This window comes from Pyricularia pennisetigena, chromosome 6, assembly GCF_004337985.1.
Source record: "Pyricularia pennisetigena strain Br36 chromosome 6, whole genome shotgun sequence".
NCBI lineage: Eukaryota > Fungi > Ascomycota > Sordariomycetes > Magnaporthales > Pyriculariaceae > Pyricularia > Pyricularia pennisetigena.
Genome location: NC_043744.1, coordinates 6,456,116 through 6,476,773, shown reverse-complemented (window position 1 = coordinate 6,476,773; position 20,658 = coordinate 6,456,116). Strand labels below are relative to the sequence as shown.

Sequence of the window (20,658 nt, the reverse complement as noted above, 5' to 3'; positions counted from 1 at the left end):
GATTATCCTCTTTTGTTTTCTCCGTCAGTGCTCCTCCCTTTCACTGTCCCTCTGCATCATTTCAACGACGCAACCGCCTCAGTAGCAAAGGGGGCGCAAACCTCCCTCTTTCGCCGACAGGGCGTCCCCGGCATCGTGACGGTGGCGGTGGTGGTAACGGTGTTGTATACCCAGTGGGTGCTTACAGCCTGCACCGGCGGCCTGGTCGACACCTGCGGCCGCACGCCGTAGCACTCGCACGCCGACACGTAGTCCTCGGGTTTGGCGCAGAGCCCAGTCGCGTAGCCTGGGATCGCCAGCAGGGCGAACTCGTTGCCCTCGTCGGTTGGCGGCGGCGTGGGCTGCGGTGTCGGCGTGTTGGTCGGAGGGGGCGGGGGAGGCTGCGGTGTCGGCGCCGGTGGAGTGATTGTCGGCACTGGCGGAGTGATGGTCGGAACTGGAGGAGTCTGAGTGCTGCTCGTCTGTGTAGCCGTTACGGTCCGAGTAACGGTCGGAGAGCTGGGAATAGGGGTTGTCGGGGAGTCCGAAGGGCCTTGTAGCGTGGCAAGTCAGTTTTGTTTCTCAAATCCAAGTTATTGATGTGCACGAAGAACCAGCGGGCACTAGGAACAAAACTTACCTGGAATCACAGTTTGGGTTGTTGTCTCGTGTACTGTGGATGTCTCACTGCTAGTTTGGGTTGGTATCGGTATAATGGGTGTAGATGTGGTAGGGACAGGAACTGGGATTGTCGGCACTGGGATGGTAGGGATGGGAATTGGGATTGTCGGTATAGGTACCGTCGGCAATGGGATTGGGATTGGTATCGTTGGCACCGGGATAGTAGGAATTGGCACAGGGATTGTTGGGACTGGAATACTAGGGATGGGGATTGGGATTGTCGGTATTGGAATTGGTACAGTTGGTACTGGAATAGTGGGAATGGGAATTGGAATAGTGGGAATGGGAATCGGTATCGTTGGCACTGGAATACTAGGGATGGGGATTGGGATTGAAGGCAGTGGAATAGTAGGGATAGTAGGGATAGGGATTGGGATTGAAGGCAGTGGAATACTAGGGATGGGGATTGGGATTTTTGGAATTGGAATGGTAGGAATAGTAGGAATAGGGATTGGGATTGTCGGTATTGGTATAGTCGGCAATGGGATGGGAAGTGTTGGTATCGGAACCGGTATAGTGGGTAGTGGAATTGGGATGTTAGGTATGGGGACAGGAACAGTCGGGATTGGCAGAGTCGGGACCGGGATAGGAATTGATGGTATTGGAATGGGTAAAGTCGGTACCGGGACCAGACCGGGAATTGTAGGTGCTGGGATCGACGGGGGCACTGGAGTAGGCAAGGTTGGAATAGGGATCGGCTCAGTGGGCACCGGGACGATCGTGGGCACCTGGTTCGGGGCCGACGGTGTCGGGATTGGAGCCGTAGGCAGTGGGGCCGGGATTGAAGGCGCCGGAATAGGCACATCCGGTGATGGAGGCACCACGGTGCTAGTGTGTGTTTCTGTCAGGTCCGACTGAGTGGTGGTAAATGTTGTTGTAATGGTGACAGAAGGGATCTGATGTAAGTTCTCGTAGTTAGAATATCAGCATGTCTACTGAAACTGTGAACCAAAAGCCAGCTTACCCCAGTGCTCTGTGCCGTGCTTGAGGGCGGAATGACCGTCACGCTCGGCCCTGGTGCGCTCTGAGTGATTGTCTGTGTGCTTGTCTGCGTCACTATAAAAGTCGACTGTGTAGAGCAGAACGTGCAACCGGGCAAGAGCTGACGCTTGTCGAGATGGCCGCTGCTACGTGCTCGCTGGTTTTCTTCTAGGCACCGTGAGCAGTACGCATCCGCGTCGCGCTTGTATTGGACATTTGTCGTCAGTGCAGGGGTGGGCTTGGTCAGGGTTGCCATTTCCAAGGCGGACAAAGTATTATGCCACACAATCTGAGAAGAGTTGCTTCTAGCAGTGGTGGCATCCTCAAGCCTGACACTGGTTGCCGTGGGCTGGTAGACGGTGACTTGGACAGTCTCGGTGTAAGTCGTAGCTCGGCATGTTTGAGTGACAACTCTTTGATGGGAGTACCGAGAGCACAGTTTGTTAGCCAAGGGGAGCATATGCCTGATGTGTTTGTTGATTGGTCAGTATCTTTCCATCTTTACTCACGACGTTGGAGTGCCAAGCACAGTAGTCTTGAGTAGCGCGCTACATTCCCTCTTTCGTCTAGCCTGCTCCCTGGGGTTGACGTTGGTTGCAAGCACGGCACGGAGGCAGTTGTCCTGGGCACACTGGTATGTTCCGATGAATCCGGTACCAGCAGTGGGTAGGGGTGGTTGCGGCAGGCCAAAGGCGAGGCCGGCAGCCAAAACTACTCTCCAAAAACCTTTCATTTCGAGTCTTGTCGACTGTTTCTGAATCACTAAAAACCTGCTTTAGCTGGCAAGTCGAATGACAATGTGCTGAAGGTGTCAGAAGAGAAAAGGATGGAAAGGAAGGAAAGAAATCTGAAAGAGAAAAAATGTGGAAGAGAAAAACCTCCCGGTATTTAAAATGTTGGAGCATGCCGTCAAGGTTGCGGTTGCCCGAACAGTATGTTGTTGATTCTTTTTTTTTTTTTTTTTTTTTTTTTTTTTTTTTCACAATTAGAGTTATCTTGATGCATGATACGTAATGCATAGGATTCTAGCCCGACAGCTAGGTGCAGGTATGTACTGATAGGTGATACGAGCCTGCCGCTGGCTTCCGCTGCTTGAAATCCTGTTTGCTGAATATCAAGTCTGGGATTGCTTCCACATTGAGGGAACCTGCTACTTTGAAATGCTCTTGGTTTGGCCGTGAGGCGATTCCCAATACGGGGCAAGGTTCATATTCTGCTTTCCAATTTTTGAGTTTTGATGTGCATCTGATAGTGCTTTGCCTGCATCTATATTGATACTTCTATTGGGTACATGATCCCTTGCCTGGCAACCATTTATAGTTGGGAGTTGTTGTTACCGCTTCATTATATTTTCATCACCTCGCAACAACCAACAAGTTGTTAGTAAAACTCAGGAACAGTTAGCCAACTGTAGCATGACGGTGGCAAATTAGGTGGGAGAACTTGAATGTCCCCGACATGCTAACATGTGGAAGAATGACAGACACGTTAATTTATTGTCTAAATACGAACAGGTAAGTAGGTCGGTAGGTAGGTAGGTGGGTACTTGAAATTAATTGTCAATATCACGTGAGTTGTTCAGGACACAAGACGTCCATAGCCCTGTCGGGATAATCTCCGAACAGATGTGTGCACATCATTTGTGCCTTTGTGCTACCACATAATAACGAACAATACGAAATATGAACATGCAAGGTACTACTGAGGCAGGCCCAATTAAATGCCTACTTGGACGACATACCCAGAACTTTGTGCCGTAACCGATGCCATACATAGGATTTAAAGAGGAAATAATCGATCAAAGTTCCTTGTGTCGAGGGGTGTCTAGTTGGTGCGGCTTTCCGGCCGGAGCACTGCCCGATTTTGCCTATTTAATGCCGACAATCGGTGGGTCGGACCCATGATCTCCTCACCTTGATTCCCCGTGGGGAAGCAATTTATCTGCCTAGCCTATCAACCCCTTGTTGAGAGATCCGTGGTCTTGGGCGATAACGGAACCGACTCCATTTTACAGCACCAGTCATGTCACATTACGACCATAGCTGTCAGCCGCTTTCATTTAAAACCAGAAAAAAAAAAAAAAAGATCACAAATCCATCAAATGCCACAACAAGATTCAGCTTGCACAACACATTGATGTCGGTGCAGAAAAGAAAATACATGACAGACCAAATACCACCAGTGCCCTCTTCCCCAGAGGACGTTGCAAAGGCCGATACAGCCCAGCATGCCGAGAATGACGGCGACAATCTCAAGGCGCAGCTTCCGCCCCAACTTGTCAACCAGGCGCATCCAGAGATCTACATGCAAGCACTGATGCGGTATCCCAACGACGAGTCTATCGACCAGGCAGACGAAAAGCGCCTTGTGCGAAAGCTGGACATGCACATTCTGCCGCTGCTGGGCGTCTGCTACTTTTTCTACGTATGAAACAAAGCCGGCATTCTAGAAGATTTTGGCTTGCCTACCAAGACTAACCAACCTCTCATGGAAAAAAAGTACGTCGACAAGACGACCCTTTCGTACGCTGCAATCTTTGGCCTGAAGGAGGGCCTCGGACTCAAAGGGGAGGAGTACGCCTGGTTGTCCTCGAGCTTCTACTTTGGCTGGCTGATCTGGGCCATCCCGTCCAACCTCATCATGCAGCGAAGCCCGCCGGCCTACTACCTTGCCTTTAACATCTTCATGTGGGGGGCTCTTCTCATGGCTCAGGCGGCGGCCTTCAATTTCGCGGGGCTATTGGCTTTGCGAATTCTGTCGGGCGCATTCGAGGCCATCGCCGACCCGGCCTTTATGTTGATCACGTCCATGTTTTACACCCGCGCCGAGCAGCCTAGCCGAATTTCGGCGTGGTATGCGTGGAATGGGATTGGTGTTGCGGGTGGGGGACTGATCGGTTTGTCCGAATCTTTTTTTTTTTTTTTTCTATTTTACCCATAATTCTCCATACTTACAGCCCATACACACACACACACACACACACACACACACACACACACACACACACACACACTAACCTAAAAACTATTTCTCAAAAGGCTACGGCATCGGCCACATCAAAGGCTCCCTCTCGTCGTGGCGGTACGAGTTCATCGTGGTCGGAGCATTTTGCTCCGCCTGGGCCGTGGTGCTCCTGTTCCTGCTGCCCAACTCCCCGCGCACAATATGGGGCTTCAGCCACGACGAGAAGCTCCTCATGATCGCGCGCATGCGGCGCAATCAGACGGGCATCGAGCAGCGCCGCATCAACTGGGCCCAGATCCGCGAGGCGTACCTCGACTACAAGACTTGGCTGTTCACGCTGCTCGGGTTCCTGGCAAACATACCAAACGGCGGCATATCCAACTTCTCGACGCTGGTCATCCAGGGGCTGGGCTTCGACACGTTCCAGACGGCGCTCTTGGGCATCCCGCAGGGCGTGCTGGTGGTCGTTTGGATCGGGCTGGGTGCCTTGGCCAACAGGTTCATGCCCAACAACTGCCGCACTCTGGTCTGTGCCTTGTTCATGGTCCCGACCATTGCAGGCGCGCTTGGGTTCCTGCTAGCGCCTGCTGATGCCTATGTTGGGCGTTTGGTGTGCTTGTGAGTTGTGTCGTCTTGTGTCCCAGGTCTCGGAAGAAATGGTTCTCAGCTAACTACTACTACCCACACCGAAAAAAAAAAAAAAAAAAAAAATACCAGTTACCTCACCGGCTCCTACCAAGCCTCGTTTGTCATATCCCTGTCCCTCATCACCTCAAACACGGGCGGGCAATCCAAGAAGATGATCGTGTCGGGCATGATCTGGTTTGGCGCCTGCGTTGGCAACATCGCCGGCCCCTTCTTCTACCGCTCCGACCAGGCACCCAAGTACCCGCTCGGCATCGGCAGCCTGCTGGTGGCCAACTGCGCCGAGCTGGCTCTGTTTTTTGTGTTTCGCTACGCCTTCATCTGGGAGAACAAGAAGAAGGAGCGCCAGAGGGAGAGGCTGAGGGCCGAGGGTGGCGGGTTGCTGGCCGGGGAGGATCAGACGGCTTTTACGGATCTGACTGATGGAGAGAATCCCAATTTTACATACGTTTATTAGCTTGTTCTGATGAATGGGGTAGATTAGCTGTGTGTGTGTGCGTGTGTGTCTGTGGGGTTTGGAAACTTGTTTATACGAATCACCCGAGTGATACTGCATGCAATGTTAACATCTGAGGCTTCTGAGCTGCATAAATAGGACTTGGTCAATCAAATGTTTATAATCCAAGAAAAAAAGCATTTAACATGTTACAGTGTGAATCATATATATTAATAGATAGCGTTTAAACCTCTAAACCAATGCGGCCAACTCAATCGAGTCCCATCTTTTAAAAAAAGATGCTGCTTCGGATTTTCTGGCTTGCGATTCGTCCCTCGCCCAAGAGTGAATATGCAGCTATATGAGTTCGTATCGTCTAATTCAAAGCCGTAATTGGAAGCTGCATTCATGCTGTAGATCGGGGCGGCTGCGTCTGGCCGTGCGGCGCCTTGTTGGGCCACATTTTGCGCAGGAGGCCCTTGGCAGTGGTCGTCATATCTCGAAACATTTTCTTGTGAGCGTTTGAGGCACTGTCATATCCGGGACGCTTTGCAGGATCCGGCAACTGGGCGGGTTGGGCGGCGTAAGCGCCATGGTTGGACCTCTTGGAATGCTTCCTCGGCGAGTCAGGGTCCTCCTGCGGCAGCGACTGATAACGGTGGGTTGGTGAGCCCGGTGGGCTGTTGGCTGGTGAGCCCGATGGGCTGTTGGCTGGTGAGCCCGATGGGCTGTTGGATGGCATGAGGGGGGCATCTTTCGGGAGTCGCTGGTATGAGTGAGCGTTGCCAGTAGCACCCAAGGCACACCCGCCCTGTGTCAGCTTTTGCGCGACGGCATTGCATCCGTCCTCAAAGTACTTGACCAGGTTTGAGCTGTTTTTGGTCCTTGGAATCGGCTTCACGGCCTCCCCGGGTGCCTTGGTTCCATCGGAGGGCTCTCGCTTTTGTACGCGGGTCGCCTGGGTGTTTACAATGGGGGTTGAGTGTATGACAGAAGAACCTTGTTCGGTGGGCTTGCGCCGCCCAGGGAGTCTCTCGAGGGCCATATCCTTCAGCTTGCACGCCTGGTCCTTTGCAACTTGGCCATAATGATTGAAGTAGGTTTTGCACTGGTCCAATAACTTGGGCTTCGGTTCTGCGCTTGCACCTGCGTCGCCCGCGGCGGCGGCGGCGGCATTCGGCTTTTGCGAGTGCTTTTCAATAAATTCCTGTGCGGCGCACTTGCACTGGTCGAGAGCCTTGCCCACGCTGTCCGCGATACATTTGCATCGGTTGTATTGGTCGGGCCACTTGGTGGCCAATTTTCGCTTGTGATCAGCAATCGTTGCGCGGAACTTCTCCCTGCGACTGGCCGGTGCAGCCGAGCCGCCACCCGTCTGTACAGGCGGGACGGGGGTTGGGAGGCCGAAAGCCTCCTCTCCGTCGTTCGTGCGAGCCATGAGCTTGAGATTGGCTGCATCGCGGCGGGAGTTGATGTGGACCTCTCGGCTGTCTAGGCCATCGCGGGCAACTGCCAGGGCCTGGGCACCCGAGGCTGCGACTGCGAGGACCGCGGCTAAGTTGAGAAAACGCATTGTAGCTTGCTGTAAAAGTGAAAAAGAGTAAAAGAGAAGGAAGAAATAAAGACCAATGCAAAAAGAAAGGATTGACAGGCCCAAAGCCGGATGAGGAGAAGAGGAGAATTATGCACCATCGTCGAAGGCAGGATACGTGTCTTCTATACTTTGATGCTGAGGGCGCTTGCAAGGGGAAAAAAAAAAGAAAAACAAAACAAATGAAAAAAAATTATATTAGTCGTCGGTATCGCCTTCGAGTATGACACTGCGCATTGTCATCTCGCAAGATCCCGTTGTTCCAAAATAGTATACTTCTAAACATAACAAGATCAAATGCTATTAATAGCGCGGCTCTCGTGGGCGTTTAATTACACCTGCAAAGCTTGACTCGACTATTTCGTTGTGCCCGCGCAAGCGCCGACTATGGGATACCTGGTTTGTTGACTACAATTCCAAAAGAGCAAAGGTCGGAGTGTCCGAGATTTCAATTTTTTTTTTTTTTTTTTTTTTTTTTTTTTTTAAAAGAGAGAAAACCGAAGGGAAGAATTTTGTCATTGGAATGGCTTTGCCCAACTCGTTTTTTCTTTTTTTTTTTTTTTTTTTCTTTCAGAGCCGGCACAAGTCACAGACGCTGTTTTTTTGGTCTATTTGTTAGAACACGATGATGTAATGGGGTTTGGTGCAGACATATATTCGCTTCAACTTACCATTACAAGTGCACACGGATCCAAGTAAGCATCTACCTGGAATCTAGGTAAATATCTACGAAGGATATGCTCTAGTCAAGGCAATGCGCCTTTAAAAGCAGCACTATTAGAGGTGAGATTCATATTCCCTGAAGTTCACAACATGGTCGGGCTGCCCGACCTCGTACAGACGTCGAGTCATGAATATAGCCGGGCAAATATTAGTTGAAATTTCAAATTTTTCATTTGTCTCCAAATCATGTCGGTCAGCAATAAAAGAACTCCGAGGGCATGATTGTGCAGCAAGTCAAGAGCAGTTAGCAGAAGAGGGTTTTCCATGTCAGTTTAAAATTCTGTGAATTCTGGCCGGTTTGCATGGTACAAATATCTCATTGGTTTATGCTTGATACCGACTACCATATTGAGCACATGGTGTGTTGTCCGAAAGTGTCCAAGATCAGCAGAAAGAAAAGTCTGGAAACCAGACCCAAGATTGGAGAGATTAGCTGATAAACCCGCATGAAATGATGTGGTTGAACCTTTCCAAGTCAGCCTTCGCTGGACCTGAACCAACCAGCCTGCATTCTAGAGCCGACTGAATGACATAGCACCTTGAAATCAGTCAGATTCAAAGTCTGTCTAGTTTGCTGTTTAATGTGTACATCCTTTCAAATGAGAACCTCAGCTGCTGGAATACCAAAAGAAAAGCACTCTATTGCGGCCATGGAGTAGGAAATGCAAAACTTGACATTAAATATCTTTGAAGCTCCGATCAAAGCGTGAGACTTCAGGCCGCCTCCGCGTTTCAAATAGCGCCCACGGTGCAGGCTAGCGAACAAACACTCCACCCTTTTCTTTTGTCCAAAAAGGCGGTGCAGTACAGCGCAGTGAGAGCCAAATACTAATTAACCCGAGGTGATACACATGCTTTGTTGTCTGTCGTTCCGTTTATGCCTATTCCGCCTAATATATCCTCGGGCAGCAAATTTCAGTCATTGATGACGCAAATGTACTGCTAAAAAAAGCATTAAGAAAAAGCATTAAGAAAAAGAAGAAATAATAAAAATTCAAACAAACATGACCAAGGGGAACAGCGTCAGAAGACATTACACAAGCTGAGCACCACACACACACAACCTCTCTACGCAGTCTTCTTCTTGACAAAGTGCACAACAGCCTCGTGGATCTTGTCGGCCGTGTTCTTGGGCTGCGACAGGAAAGGCGAATGGCTGGTGTTGAGGGTGGCGACGTACGAGCCGGCGGGGAAAGCGCTGGCCATGACTTGCTGCACGGGGAGCACGATGGCCTTGTCCAGCTCGGCGTGGATGTAGACGACGTTGAAGCCGTTGTTCCTGCCGGCAGCCTTGCGGTCAGCCACCGACAGGCCCTTGACGGCATTGGAGATGACGATGCCGCCGTACGAGTGACTGACGAGGACGACGTCAGGCTTGCCGGGCGCATCGAGCTGCTTCATGACCTCTGCGCGGGCGGCGGCAGCATCGTCAGAGGCCATGATGGTTGCAGCTGTTGCGGCGAGGACGGACAGGGAGAAAAGAAAAAAGCTGGGAGAGAAGGGGGTTCGATTTGCGGAACCATCGCTTTGGTTTGCCTGTGATGCAGGCCAGGGTTTTCCCTTGGCTGGTGTTTATTTATTTGGAATAAGAAGCGAACGGACGTCTGGGAAGACGAGCCGGGGGCTTGATTGAACAAAAAGAAGGGGCGAGAACCGGAACCGGATATTCAGTGTCTGGGTTGAAGAGAAGAAGCCAAGAAGCTCAAAAAAGAACAAAGCAAGATAGATTGGCAAGCTTAATTAACAGCCTGACACATAATATTTGTACACGTGGTAGAAGGCCATTGACAGGCAGGCAATGAAGTTGCCCCTTGCAGGGGTTTCTGGGTTTAGGCTGAAGGATTATTGGTTTCAATGTAGTGGTACCGTATCTTCTGGTTTTGCTGATGGCGAGACGGCTTTTGAGTGGATGGGATACACGGAAGCCGCCGTGTTGGCTGGGGAGAGGCCCGAGAGGGTAGCTGAAGGAGGCGAGGAAAGCTATTTCAAGCGGCGCGGGCGTTTTTAGTCGCGACAGCTAGTCGCGAGTTTACTGTAATTGGTGCCATCAATTCATGCATGACCCGAGCTTTTTAACACGCCACCTACCTATTTGGGAAATATATATATATATATATATATGTCCACTTACCTCCCCCTCCCTTATAAGCTTTGCTGTAGTTTGGTTTCGTCTAGCTTCTTTAAAAAGTTTAAATCAATCGACAAAATATTTCTCTCCAAATCCCAGAACGACAGCCATCATTTGACGCACGCAACAATATTCGCCAGACATGTCTCGAGTGGAGCTAGTCGATACAACAAAACGGCTGGCTGACGTCCTGGACTCGCTGCTACCGCTCTCTACCAAGCCACCATCTCTATACGTAGATCTCGAGGGAATCAACCTCAGCCGCATGGGAACCATATCAATCCTGCAAATCTATGCTGCTCCTCTCGACCATGTGTACCTCATCGACGTCCACACCCTGGGCTCCGATACCTTCACCACAAAGTCTTGCGGATCTACAGGCCAGACGCTAAAGCAAATCCTCGAGTCCCCGTCAATACCCAAAGTCTTTTTCGACGTACGAAACGACTCCGATGCTCTCTTTGCACATTTCCAAGTTGGCCTTCAAGGCGTGGAGGATCTGCAGTTGATGGAGATCGCCTCGCGTGATCGGTTGGGGCGAAGATTCCTCTCAGGCCTCGCCAAGTGCATCGAGCTCGATGCCGGTCTTGAGCCCAGTGAACTGTCCCTGTGGATCAAGAACAAAAACCAAGGCAAGGCTCTCTTTGCCCCGGAACATGGTGGATCCTATGCCGTTTTCAACATCAGGCCACTGCCCGACGAGATTCGCCATTACTGCTCGCAAGACGTGCAGTTCCTACCAAAGCTGTGGGTCAGGTACGATTCGACGCTCACAGACGCCTGGAAGGAAAGAGTGCGACGAGCCGTTGTCGCGCGCGTTTTCGAATCGCAATCCAAATGGTTCAACGGGAAAGGCCGTCATATGGCCATCCCTCCAGCTGGATGGGACCTACAAGACTAGGAATCGAAGGGTCATATGATAACATGAACAAAAATTCGAGATCCGTATCAGTCGTGAATAAGGTGGCAAAAAGGCTATCTCCGGCTGGAATGGTAAATAAATTAGTACTTGGGGGCTGTGCGTTGTGGGCCCCCTCAAAGAGGGGGTTACATAACCATGATTTTCGACAAAACCGTGGGCCAGCATATTCATTAGCAGATCTGCTAACAAAATAACTCATAAAAATTCATTTCACGTTCGTAAACACCATAACCACGAAAAAGGTCAAAATTTATATGTAAATTAAAACCGCGAATTGCGTTGTAAATCCCTATTTTTGGAATTTTACTCAATTGCCCGTTTCCGGTCGCCCAAACGGCCACAAAGCGATTCGGTTATTTCCGACTCATCTTTTTTACCACCCGGTATTAGCGGCGAAAAACGATTTTCAAATGGTTCCGCATTATTATATTAACGGGGAAAGGGTATAATTAATACTATATAATTTGGGAACGGTTAAAAAAACTTATTTGGGGCAGAAAACGAGGTTAATTGCGAAAATCGTAATACGTAATGTTAATTATATGCGTTATTTAGCATGTAATGGGTCCACTTTTATCTGTATATAAGCCACAATAGATAGTGCCGAAATGGGGCTGTTAGGGCTGTCGGACTTTCTATTATATTTTGTGTGTGGCAGGAATTGCGATTTAAAATCAGCGAATGGGGTTTTACCCTGTACCGGGTTTAATATCGACCCTGCATTTACGAGTTAATTACCCTATACCGGGTTGAAATTTTCACCAAATTAACAAATCAGTGCAAACCCAGAAATGGTTTATATGGAAATAAAGGTGTTTTTTTAACAACGTATACAAAATAATTTTTCGGAAAATCGTATGCGGTACCGGAACCCTTTACGGGGTGCGGACCCCCATTTCGATGTCGGAAAATATGTAACGGAAACAAAACAAAATTTCCCCCACCAATAAATCAAATTTATTAAACCCAAAATTAATAAATTTAGTGTATTTAAACCCTGTAATTACAGGTTTTTACAACGCAATTAATACCACGCCGCACTTAAGCTAATACCTAAACCCCTGTTAATAACCCATTTTGTTAACAAATTATAAGCCCGGAAAGGTTTTAGCTTGTGCATTAAAATGCATTTTGCATCGCTGGAAAGCTTAAAATTTAAGTTTTATTTTAATTATTATCGCATTTTTACAGCACGTACATTGACGAAAATATTGCTGTTTTTGTGCGAAAATGTTGGTTTTAAACGCTAATTTAACATTTAACCCATTGTATTTACAATGGGGATCGCTAAAAATTAGCGTTCGATTTAGGCGCTTTTAAATATTGCAGCGATCGCTTGCATTGCAAATCCAAAGTTTTTGGTATGGTTTTTGTGGATCGTGCACGCCACTGTAATTGGCTCAAATTTTAATAGGGTTTACGCTAGCGAATCAGGGCTAAAAACCCGCTGTATTCGTTCGCTAATAGCCCACTAAATTCTTTTAATGCGTTTAATAGGGTTTACGATAGCCCACAAACCCACTAAATCCTAGTGCATTTAATAGGGTTTAAAATAACCCACAAACCCATTAGCGGAATTACGTTAATGGTTAATTTACTCCGCACAATACCCTGCAATCTACCCTGCACGATACCCTGCAATTTACCCTGCACCCACTTAACGAATTAAATTCGTTACGTGCACCTGGATTGGTACAAATACCAGGGCACCCATTGATTGCGGATTTTAACGATTCCAACCCTGTATTTTAATGGATTTTAACCATTAAAAATAGCAATAAACCCTGTAATTGGCAATTACAGGCTTATACCCGTTAAAAGGCAAACGGTATAGCAAATCCTAGATTTAATAGGGTATTTATATACCTTTAAACAATTAGGTTAATTGATTATAGCTATAAATTAGCGAATTGCAACAATAATTCAGGTTACCCTACCATGGAAAACAACCCTATATCGGGCCTTCCAGGCCCAATTCCAACAAATAGGGGGCCTGAATATTACGATCAAGGTATCGGGTAACCTGTTCTTAGGGTAAAATACAGTGGGTTAAAGCAACTGAACGTCTTAACTGGGTAACTGGGGTTCTTAATAATTGGGGTGAAATTATAATCGTTTTCAAATAAATATTAAGGTTAACTAAAATTTAATTGCTGCTAAACAATCCTAAAATCGAATTTATTTACATAATAATAAACGTATTTTATATAATCCGTTATCCTGGGTATAATATACTTAATATATCCCATAACCCGCATATCACTTATTCTGCTATAATTAATATATAATATATCAATTATATCGTTTTTTTGGCGATTACGTGGGGTTACGTAATTTTTTATATTATTCGATTTCCTATCGGTCGGTGTTTTTTCTGGTCGAATATCGTTAGGAGGGGTGTAACCCCGCCTGGCCTTGGGTTGGTACCGACCCATTTTATTTGGTTGTAATATTAAATTTCCCCTTTTTTAACCAAATCCCTTTGGCTTTTAAATAGTTTATATTTTTTTAATTTTTGTTTTTATTTCCATATTCCTTCCTTGCTAACCTTTTTACGCTATATCCAATCGCGTAATTAAAACCCGTGGTCGCACGTCCACCGTTCGTCGTAACGACTTATTTTTTATACTTTTTTTTTCGGCGGTCGAAATATTTTTTTATTTTATTTACGAATCGCAGGGGATCGCGAAATGCGCTATATCGCCTCGGGATTTCTTTCGTTGTATCGAATATATTCGCCTGGGTCGCTCGCGATGCGATATTATAAATATTTCCCGAAAATAATTGTATAAAATCGCGGCCCAATATTTAAAATTTAAATTTAAATTGGAAACGGCGGAGGAAAAAGTTTTTCGATTATATAAATAAAAAGAAATGTGGTTTAAAAAAATAATAAAAGCGGTTCGTCGCGGTATCGACAGCCTGGAGGAATTGGATCGGGTAAAACGCGAGGAGGCGGAACAGGAAAAACGGCGGCGATTAACCGAAATTTTTCCTAAAATGTCTCTAAAATCGCTTTTTCCGGATTCCAATTTCGTTTAAAATTTATCTTTCCCAATAAATTTTTTAAATCCTTTTTTGCTGGATAAAATAAATGTTTTTACGCAGTATTCGGTCGGTAAATTGTTTTTATCCGTATATTTTAATTTGTTAATATGTGTTAATCGTTTTTTTATAAATTCGTTTAATAATATAATTTCGAATCCTGGTCGATTTTTAGTTTTTGGGAATGGTAGGTGGTGCTTTTTTAAATCGTCCTTTTTTTTTGGCTAATTTGTTTGCAAATTCAATTCCTGGTAATATTAACGGAGTAATTCCTGGCAATTTTGGAAATGGTTAAAAAATTCCCAAATATTTTTTTCGTATCCGTAGTTTTCCCATTTAACAAAATATTTTGTTTTACCGTGGTTGCGTTTATGGTCCAATATTCGTTCGACGTCGTATGTTTTTTCCTCGTTAATTTCGATTATTTTTTATATATTGGAACCGGGTAATGCTGGTTCCAATAGTAATACGTGGAACGTTGGGTGGATTTTTATATTTCCTGGTAATAATAATTTGTAATTAATTTCGTTAATTTTTTTATCGATTTTAAAAAATCCAAACTTTTTATAATTAAATTTGCTATTTGGTCGTTGTATTTTAATATTGCGTCGAATAAAATAAACGCTATTTCCCTCCTGGAAAAATGGTCCTTTTATCCGATATTGGTTAACGTATTTGGTCATTTTTTTTTCGTACGAATTCCAATTCCTGTTGGAGTTTTTGGTGGAATTTTCGTAATTCGTTTGTTTATTTATCGGTTCGTAGGGCCGTAATCGTGGTTTTTAATTCTTTATATACCGTAGGGTTAAATCCGTAATTGGTATAAAACGGGGTTATTTTAATATTTTCATTTTCTAAACTGTTATATGCGAATTATACTGTGGATAATAACCGTACCCAATTATCCTATTTATAGTTTACATAACATTTTAGGTATTGTTTTAATATTTAATTTGTTCGTTTTGTTTATCCATTTATTTGTGGGTGGAATGTTATAAATAATTTATAATCGGTTTTTAGCTATTTTATTAAAAATTTCCAGAATTTTAATGTAAAAAATTTATTTTTATCCGTAATAATGTTTTTTGGAAGTCCGTGGTTACTAATAATTATTCGTAAAAATGTATAAACGATTTTTTCGGCGTTGCTACTTTCCTTATAAAATAGGAAATAGGCGTATTTAGTAAATTTGTCCATTATAATTAATATATTGTTATATTTAATTTTAGTAAATAATTTTTCGGAAAGTGGTAATTTGACGATAAAATCCATTATAATGGTTTGCCAGGCCTTATTAGGGGCTGGTAAACGCTGTAAAAGCCCGTAAGGCTTATGTTTGGCGGATTTGCTTTTTGCGCAAAATTCGCAGTTTTTAATAGCTTTTCGTACTTTTTGTCGTATTCCTTTAAAATTATAATGCTGTTTTAGCCGTTTCCATATTTTGGAAATCCTTTGGTGTCCGTAAGCTTTACTTTCGTGGATTTTCCGTATTTTTTCTGGTTTAATTACCGTATTGGTCGTTATAAAACTTCGGTAAATTGGTAAAAGGTTTCCGTTGTCGTTTACCGTAAAGATTTTCCGTATTTCCTCGGATATTATATTTTCATGGTCTGGTTTTTTATTAAAGGCGTCGGCCTTACCATTTTTTATTCCTTTTCGGTAAATAATTTTAAAATGGAATTTTAATAGGAATTTTGCCCATTTAATTTATCGTTTATTTAACACCTTACTAATGGTAAAATAGGTTAAGTTTTTATAATCCGTATAAACTAATACTTCGTATTTAATTCCGGATAATTGTGGTTTCCATTTTTCAAATACTCGGATAATAGCCATAAATTTTTTATCGTGGATTTGGTAATTAAATTCTGGTCCATATAACTTTTGTAAAAAAAAGGCGCAAAAGTGCAGGCGTTTTTTTTCGTTTCGTTGGTTAAATTATCCTCCGATTGCGTAATCGGATACGTCGGTTTCGATTTCGAAAAATTTCGTTGGGTTTAATATTTTAAAAATCGGTTTTTATACTATTACCTTTCGTAATTGTTCGAAAACTTGCTGTATTTGTTCCGTTTATTGGAATTTTAAATCCTTTTTAATTATATTGGTTAATAGGGTGGCAATCGCGCCGTAATTTTTAATAAATTTTTTGTAAAAGTTCACGAATCCAAAAAATGCCCGAACGTTTTTTACGTTTTATGGTTGGGGCCATTCCTTTACTGCTTGGATCTTCGATTTTTCCATCCTAATTTCTCCAAAGGCGATAATATATCCTAGGAAATTGATTTATTTGCTGTAAAAAATGCATTTTTCGGGCTTAATTAAAAGGTTAACGTTTTGTAGCTTTTATAAAACTATATAAACGTATTTCTTATATTTTTCCAACGTTTTAGAAAAAATAAAAATATCGTCCAGGTAAATAACGATAAAAATGTTTAAACATTCCTTAAAAACGTGGTTAATTATGGTTTAAAAGGTTACGGGGGCGTTAATAAAACCGAAAAATATTACCAGGTATTCGTAATATTTTCGTCTGGTGCGAAATACTGTTTTCCATTCCTCGCCTTCCTTTATACGGATTAAATTATATATTTTTTTAAGGTTTAATGTCGTAAACCATTATATTTAGTAAAGCATGTTTCGAAATTTTCCTATTAGTGGGAGCGGGTAGCAATTTTTTATTATAATGTCGTTTAATTGTCTGTAATCCACGCATAATCGTAATTTTCCGTTCTTTTTTGGTACGAAAAGGATTGGGTATCCTGCTGGTAATATCGATAATTTAATATAGCTTTTTTTAAAATTTTCCGCGAAATATTCGTCTAAAACCTCCATTTGTGTCGGATTTAAACCGTATATTTTATGGAATTTTGGTTGGGTTCCTTTTTTTAATGGTATTTCGTGGTCGAACGGACTGTATTCGGGTAATCCTATCTCGAATTTTTGGTTAAATAATCGTATATAATTTTGGTATTTTTCTAGGATTTTGCCGTTTTTAGTCTGTTCCTTCGTGGTTTATATTATATAATTGGATCGGTTTTAACCTATAAATAATCGCTTTTTTTCCGATATTAGCTCCGGGGTTAATCGTCCTTCCTATAGGTACGCTATTTGTTTTATTTAATCCTTCCGTACCCTATATTTCCTATATAAACCCTACTGTGCTGGAGGTCGTTTAATAATTAGGTGCTTTTCCCATTAAATTTGGCCTGTAATCCAATTTATCCGGGGGTTATTCCTTTTAAACCAGGGAATTTTTAAAATTATGTTTTTGTTCCCTATTTCCGTAATATCCAAAGTAATTTGTTTTTTTCGTCCATAGCTTTCCATTTAAAAATATACGGTTTCTATTTCGATAATACCGTTCCCGTATAAAACTGCCTTTCCTTTTACGGTTTATAATCGATATAGTTTTTCCTTTTATCGCTAAAATATTCGTCGTTTTTTCACGATTTTTGGAAAAATGTAATTACTTTATGCTCCGCTATTAAGGAGCGCTTGTATAGGTTTTCCATTAAATCGTATATTTAGGAATATATGTTTGTGTGCTATTTTCGTGGTTTACGTGGCGTTTAAGGTTCTTTATTCCGTTTTTATTATTACCGTTTAATACCCTGTACCGTTTGGCTGTCCTAATTTTTTAATTTACTGGATTCGCGTCGTGGGTTTTTATTCTTTTTATTTCGGGGCGTATAACTGTTTTTAACGTTAATTTTATTAAATCGGTACCCTGTTGGTGCAGGCGTTTTTCGTGCGTTTATGGGTATTTCGTTATTTTTAACGTTAAGGTTCCATACAATTTTGGTTATAGGTGCGGGTCCTGGTTATCGTAACTTCGTTTCGTACTATATTTGTACTTTAATTAATATATATATTTTGCAAATATTTCGGGTGCATTTATACCATAGGAATTATCTTTGGTTATAACATACCATAGGGTAATCGTCACAAAGGGTAAAAATTACCGCTGGCTCAGTATTAAATCTTATTTTAATTTCCCAATTGGGTAATTTAATGGTAATATATATTTCGTGGATACCTATTGTTTTACGTCGTCGTGGAAAAAAATCGTGGATTATTTTTTTACTAAAATGTAATCCGCAATTATTTCGAAAATATTTTACCCAAAAAATTTCTGTATATTTGGGATATTTGGTATCCAAAATTGGGTAATTTCCGAAAATTGGATCGATTAATCCTATAAAATTTTATATTTGTATTCGAAATAATATTCCGGGAAATTGCACTAATTGGTCGTTTCGGTATAAATCGATAAATTTCTTCTTATATATATAGGGGTTATTTTCCTTTACTGCATTGTATAAATCTGAAAATATAGTTTTTTTTTCGCTAAATTCGTTTTTTAACTCGTTATTAAATTCGTTCGTTGGGGCTTATTAGATTATCCGGATACGGTGGGTTTGTCCCAATAATTCTAATTTTAATTCGGATTTTTTTAAAGTATTTAATTCCGTAGGTTCGGGTAATTTGGCGTTTTACCTGCGTAATTATACCGGTGGTTTGGTTTTAATAAATATACGGTTTCCTACTATTAGGGTCCAAATGCCTTTAAATTTTTGTAAGTATTATCCTGCGTCCATTTTTGCGTTATTATGGATTATATAATTATCGTCGTAACATATGGTCCAATTTTTCAAACTATATTAATCCGGTGGTATTTATTAGTGGGTGGTGGTATTTAATTTTCGTGGTTTTTTAAAATCGGGGTATAAATCCGGAGTGCTTTGGGGATAAAATTTGGTTATATATCCTAATTTTTCGCATTTAAAGCATTTACCATTTTTAGGATCTTTACGCGGTTTTTTATATTAGGTCGCGTTAAAGTCCATAAATCCGTTATATATTCCGTAAAAAATATTATATTAGCGAAACGGTTTGGGGTATTAATATTTGCGTCCCGTATTGGTTTATCGCAAAGTTGGCCCCCATACGCTGCGTTTTTCGCGTCGTTCCAATTTCCGTACGTAAAATCGGTTATCGATTTTAACTGCTAGCTTTACGTATTCGGTTAAGGTGTCGGGTCGTTTTTCTTTAACAAATTTGTTTTTAACTTTTTTTTTAAATCCCGCATAAAAACGTGCTATTAGGGTTTCGGGGCCCCATAATAGTTTAACGGTAATTTGTCGAAATTTACTGGTATATTTGGATACCGATTTGGTTTAAATAAGGCGTACCAATTTACGTTTAATTATGCGTTCCTCGTTTGGGCTACCGAATGCTCCCCTAAAATATTTTTCGAAATTTTTGTAATCGTCGAAAATGCGGTTAATTTCGGTTTTACGGTTTTTTTCCTTATTGTGGTCCAAATAATTTCGTAAAATTGGTTCGAACCAGGTAAACGTATCGCCTTTTAACAGCGAAACTGCGTAAATAACCTTTTCTGCGTTATTATCGAAATTATCCTCGTTAAAGTGAAAATAAACCCGGGTTCCCGTAAAAAATCCCTACAAAATACCTGGGGTGTTATTATAGGGTAATAGTAAAAAGTATTTAATATAATTCCTATTGGCCCGATTAATTTATTCGGTCATTTGTTCCTGGAATTGTCGATTTTTTGTTTAAAACGTCGCGATTATTTAACGTAAAGCGTTAACGCTGGCCGGAGCGTTAATAGTAAAGGGGGTTTAAAGGGTGGTTTTGTTGGAAAACATTATTTCGGCGATATTATTCGGTATATTTTAAGGTAAAATATTAAATAAAAACAATTAAAATATTACGATTAAGGTATCGGGTAACCTGTTTTTAGGGTAAAATATAGTGGGTTAAAGCAATTGAGCGTTTTAATTGGGTAATTGGGGTTTTTAATAATTGGGGTAAAATTATAATCGTTTTTAAGTAAATATTAAGGTTAATTAAAGTTTAATTGCTGCTAAACAATCTTAAAATCGAATTTATTTACATGGTAATAAGCGTATTTTATATAATCCGTTGTCCTGGGTGTAATATACTTAATATATCCCATAGCCCGCATATTATTTGTTTTGCTATAATTAATATGTGATATATTAATTATATCGTTTTTTTGGCGATTACGTGGGGTTACGTGATCTCTTATGTTATTCTGTTTCCTGTCGGTCGGTGTTTTCTCTGGTCGAGTGTCGTTAGGAGGGGTGTGACCCCGCCTGGCCTCATTGGTACCGACCCATCTTGTCTGGTCGTAACACTGAACCCAGCCCAAACGAAGTTCTAACCGCTAGATTACAGGCCCAAAACCTGCAATTAAAAGCGTTAATTACGCAAATGGATTAATCTTAAAGGATAATTTAACAGTTAATTGCCCTATTGGCCCTAAAAAGCGGTAAATCCTCTAATTTTAATGGTAATTTGGAAAATAGACCCGCTACCGCACCCCCTAATCCACCCGGTAACCTAATTTTAGGTGACGAGATAGGTAAAAAACCATCGAAACGGGTATTTTCCTTCCCCAAAAATTGTAAATTAATAAAGGTTAGCAATTATAATATGTGGAAACAGGCGTTAATAGTACAATTTAAGGCTTAAAAAGCAGCGGAATTTATTTCCAACCCTAAATTGGTTATACCCTA

General features: G+C 42.6%; 5 protein-coding genes across 5 annotated transcripts; 2 read left to right on the top strand and 3 right to left on the bottom strand.

Moving 5' to 3' along the window:
- Positions 1-56: 56 nt before the first annotated feature.
- Positions 57-2,374, bottom strand: PpBr36_05568 (uncharacterized protein; the record flags this gene model as incomplete). Its single annotated transcript, XM_029892722.1, has 4 exons — positions 57-532; positions 1,295-1,556; positions 1,625-2,054; positions 2,151-2,374. The coding sequence occupies 4 exons, from the start codon at positions 2,372-2,374 to the stop codon at positions 57-59; spliced, it is 1,392 nt and encodes a 463-aa protein (XP_029750038.1).
- A 1,427-nt stretch (positions 2,375-3,801) lies between these two features.
- PpBr36_05567 (uncharacterized protein) lies at positions 3,802-5,707 on the top strand (the record flags this gene model as incomplete). Its single annotated transcript, XM_029892721.1, has 4 exons — positions 3,802-4,065; positions 4,141-4,537; positions 4,680-5,223; positions 5,323-5,707. The coding sequence occupies 4 exons, from the start codon at positions 3,802-3,804 to the stop codon at positions 5,705-5,707; spliced, it is 1,590 nt and encodes a 529-aa protein (XP_029750035.1).
- Positions 5,708-6,092: 385 nt separating this feature from the next.
- On the bottom strand, positions 6,093-8,652 carry PpBr36_05566 (uncharacterized protein; the record flags this gene model as incomplete). The annotated part of the gene is made up of 2 exons (XM_029892720.1): positions 6,093-7,268; positions 8,608-8,652. 2 exons carry the CDS (start codon positions 8,650-8,652, stop codon positions 6,093-6,095), a joined length of 1,221 nt encoding a protein of 406 aa, XP_029750034.1.
- A 416-nt stretch (positions 8,653-9,068) lies between these two features.
- PpBr36_05565 (uncharacterized protein) lies at positions 9,069-9,440 on the bottom strand (the record flags this gene model as incomplete). Its single annotated transcript, XM_029892719.1, has 1 exon — positions 9,069-9,440. The coding sequence occupies one exon, from the start codon at positions 9,438-9,440 to the stop codon at positions 9,069-9,071; it is 372 nt and encodes a 123-aa protein (XP_029750037.1).
- Positions 9,441-10,270: 830 nt separating this feature from the next.
- Positions 10,271-11,029, top strand: PpBr36_05564 (uncharacterized protein; the record flags this gene model as incomplete). The annotated part of the gene is made up of 1 exon (XM_029892718.1): positions 10,271-11,029. One exon carries the CDS (start codon positions 10,271-10,273, stop codon positions 11,027-11,029), a length of 759 nt encoding a protein of 252 aa, XP_029750036.1.
- Between the last annotated feature and the right edge of the window lie 9,629 nt (positions 11,030-20,658).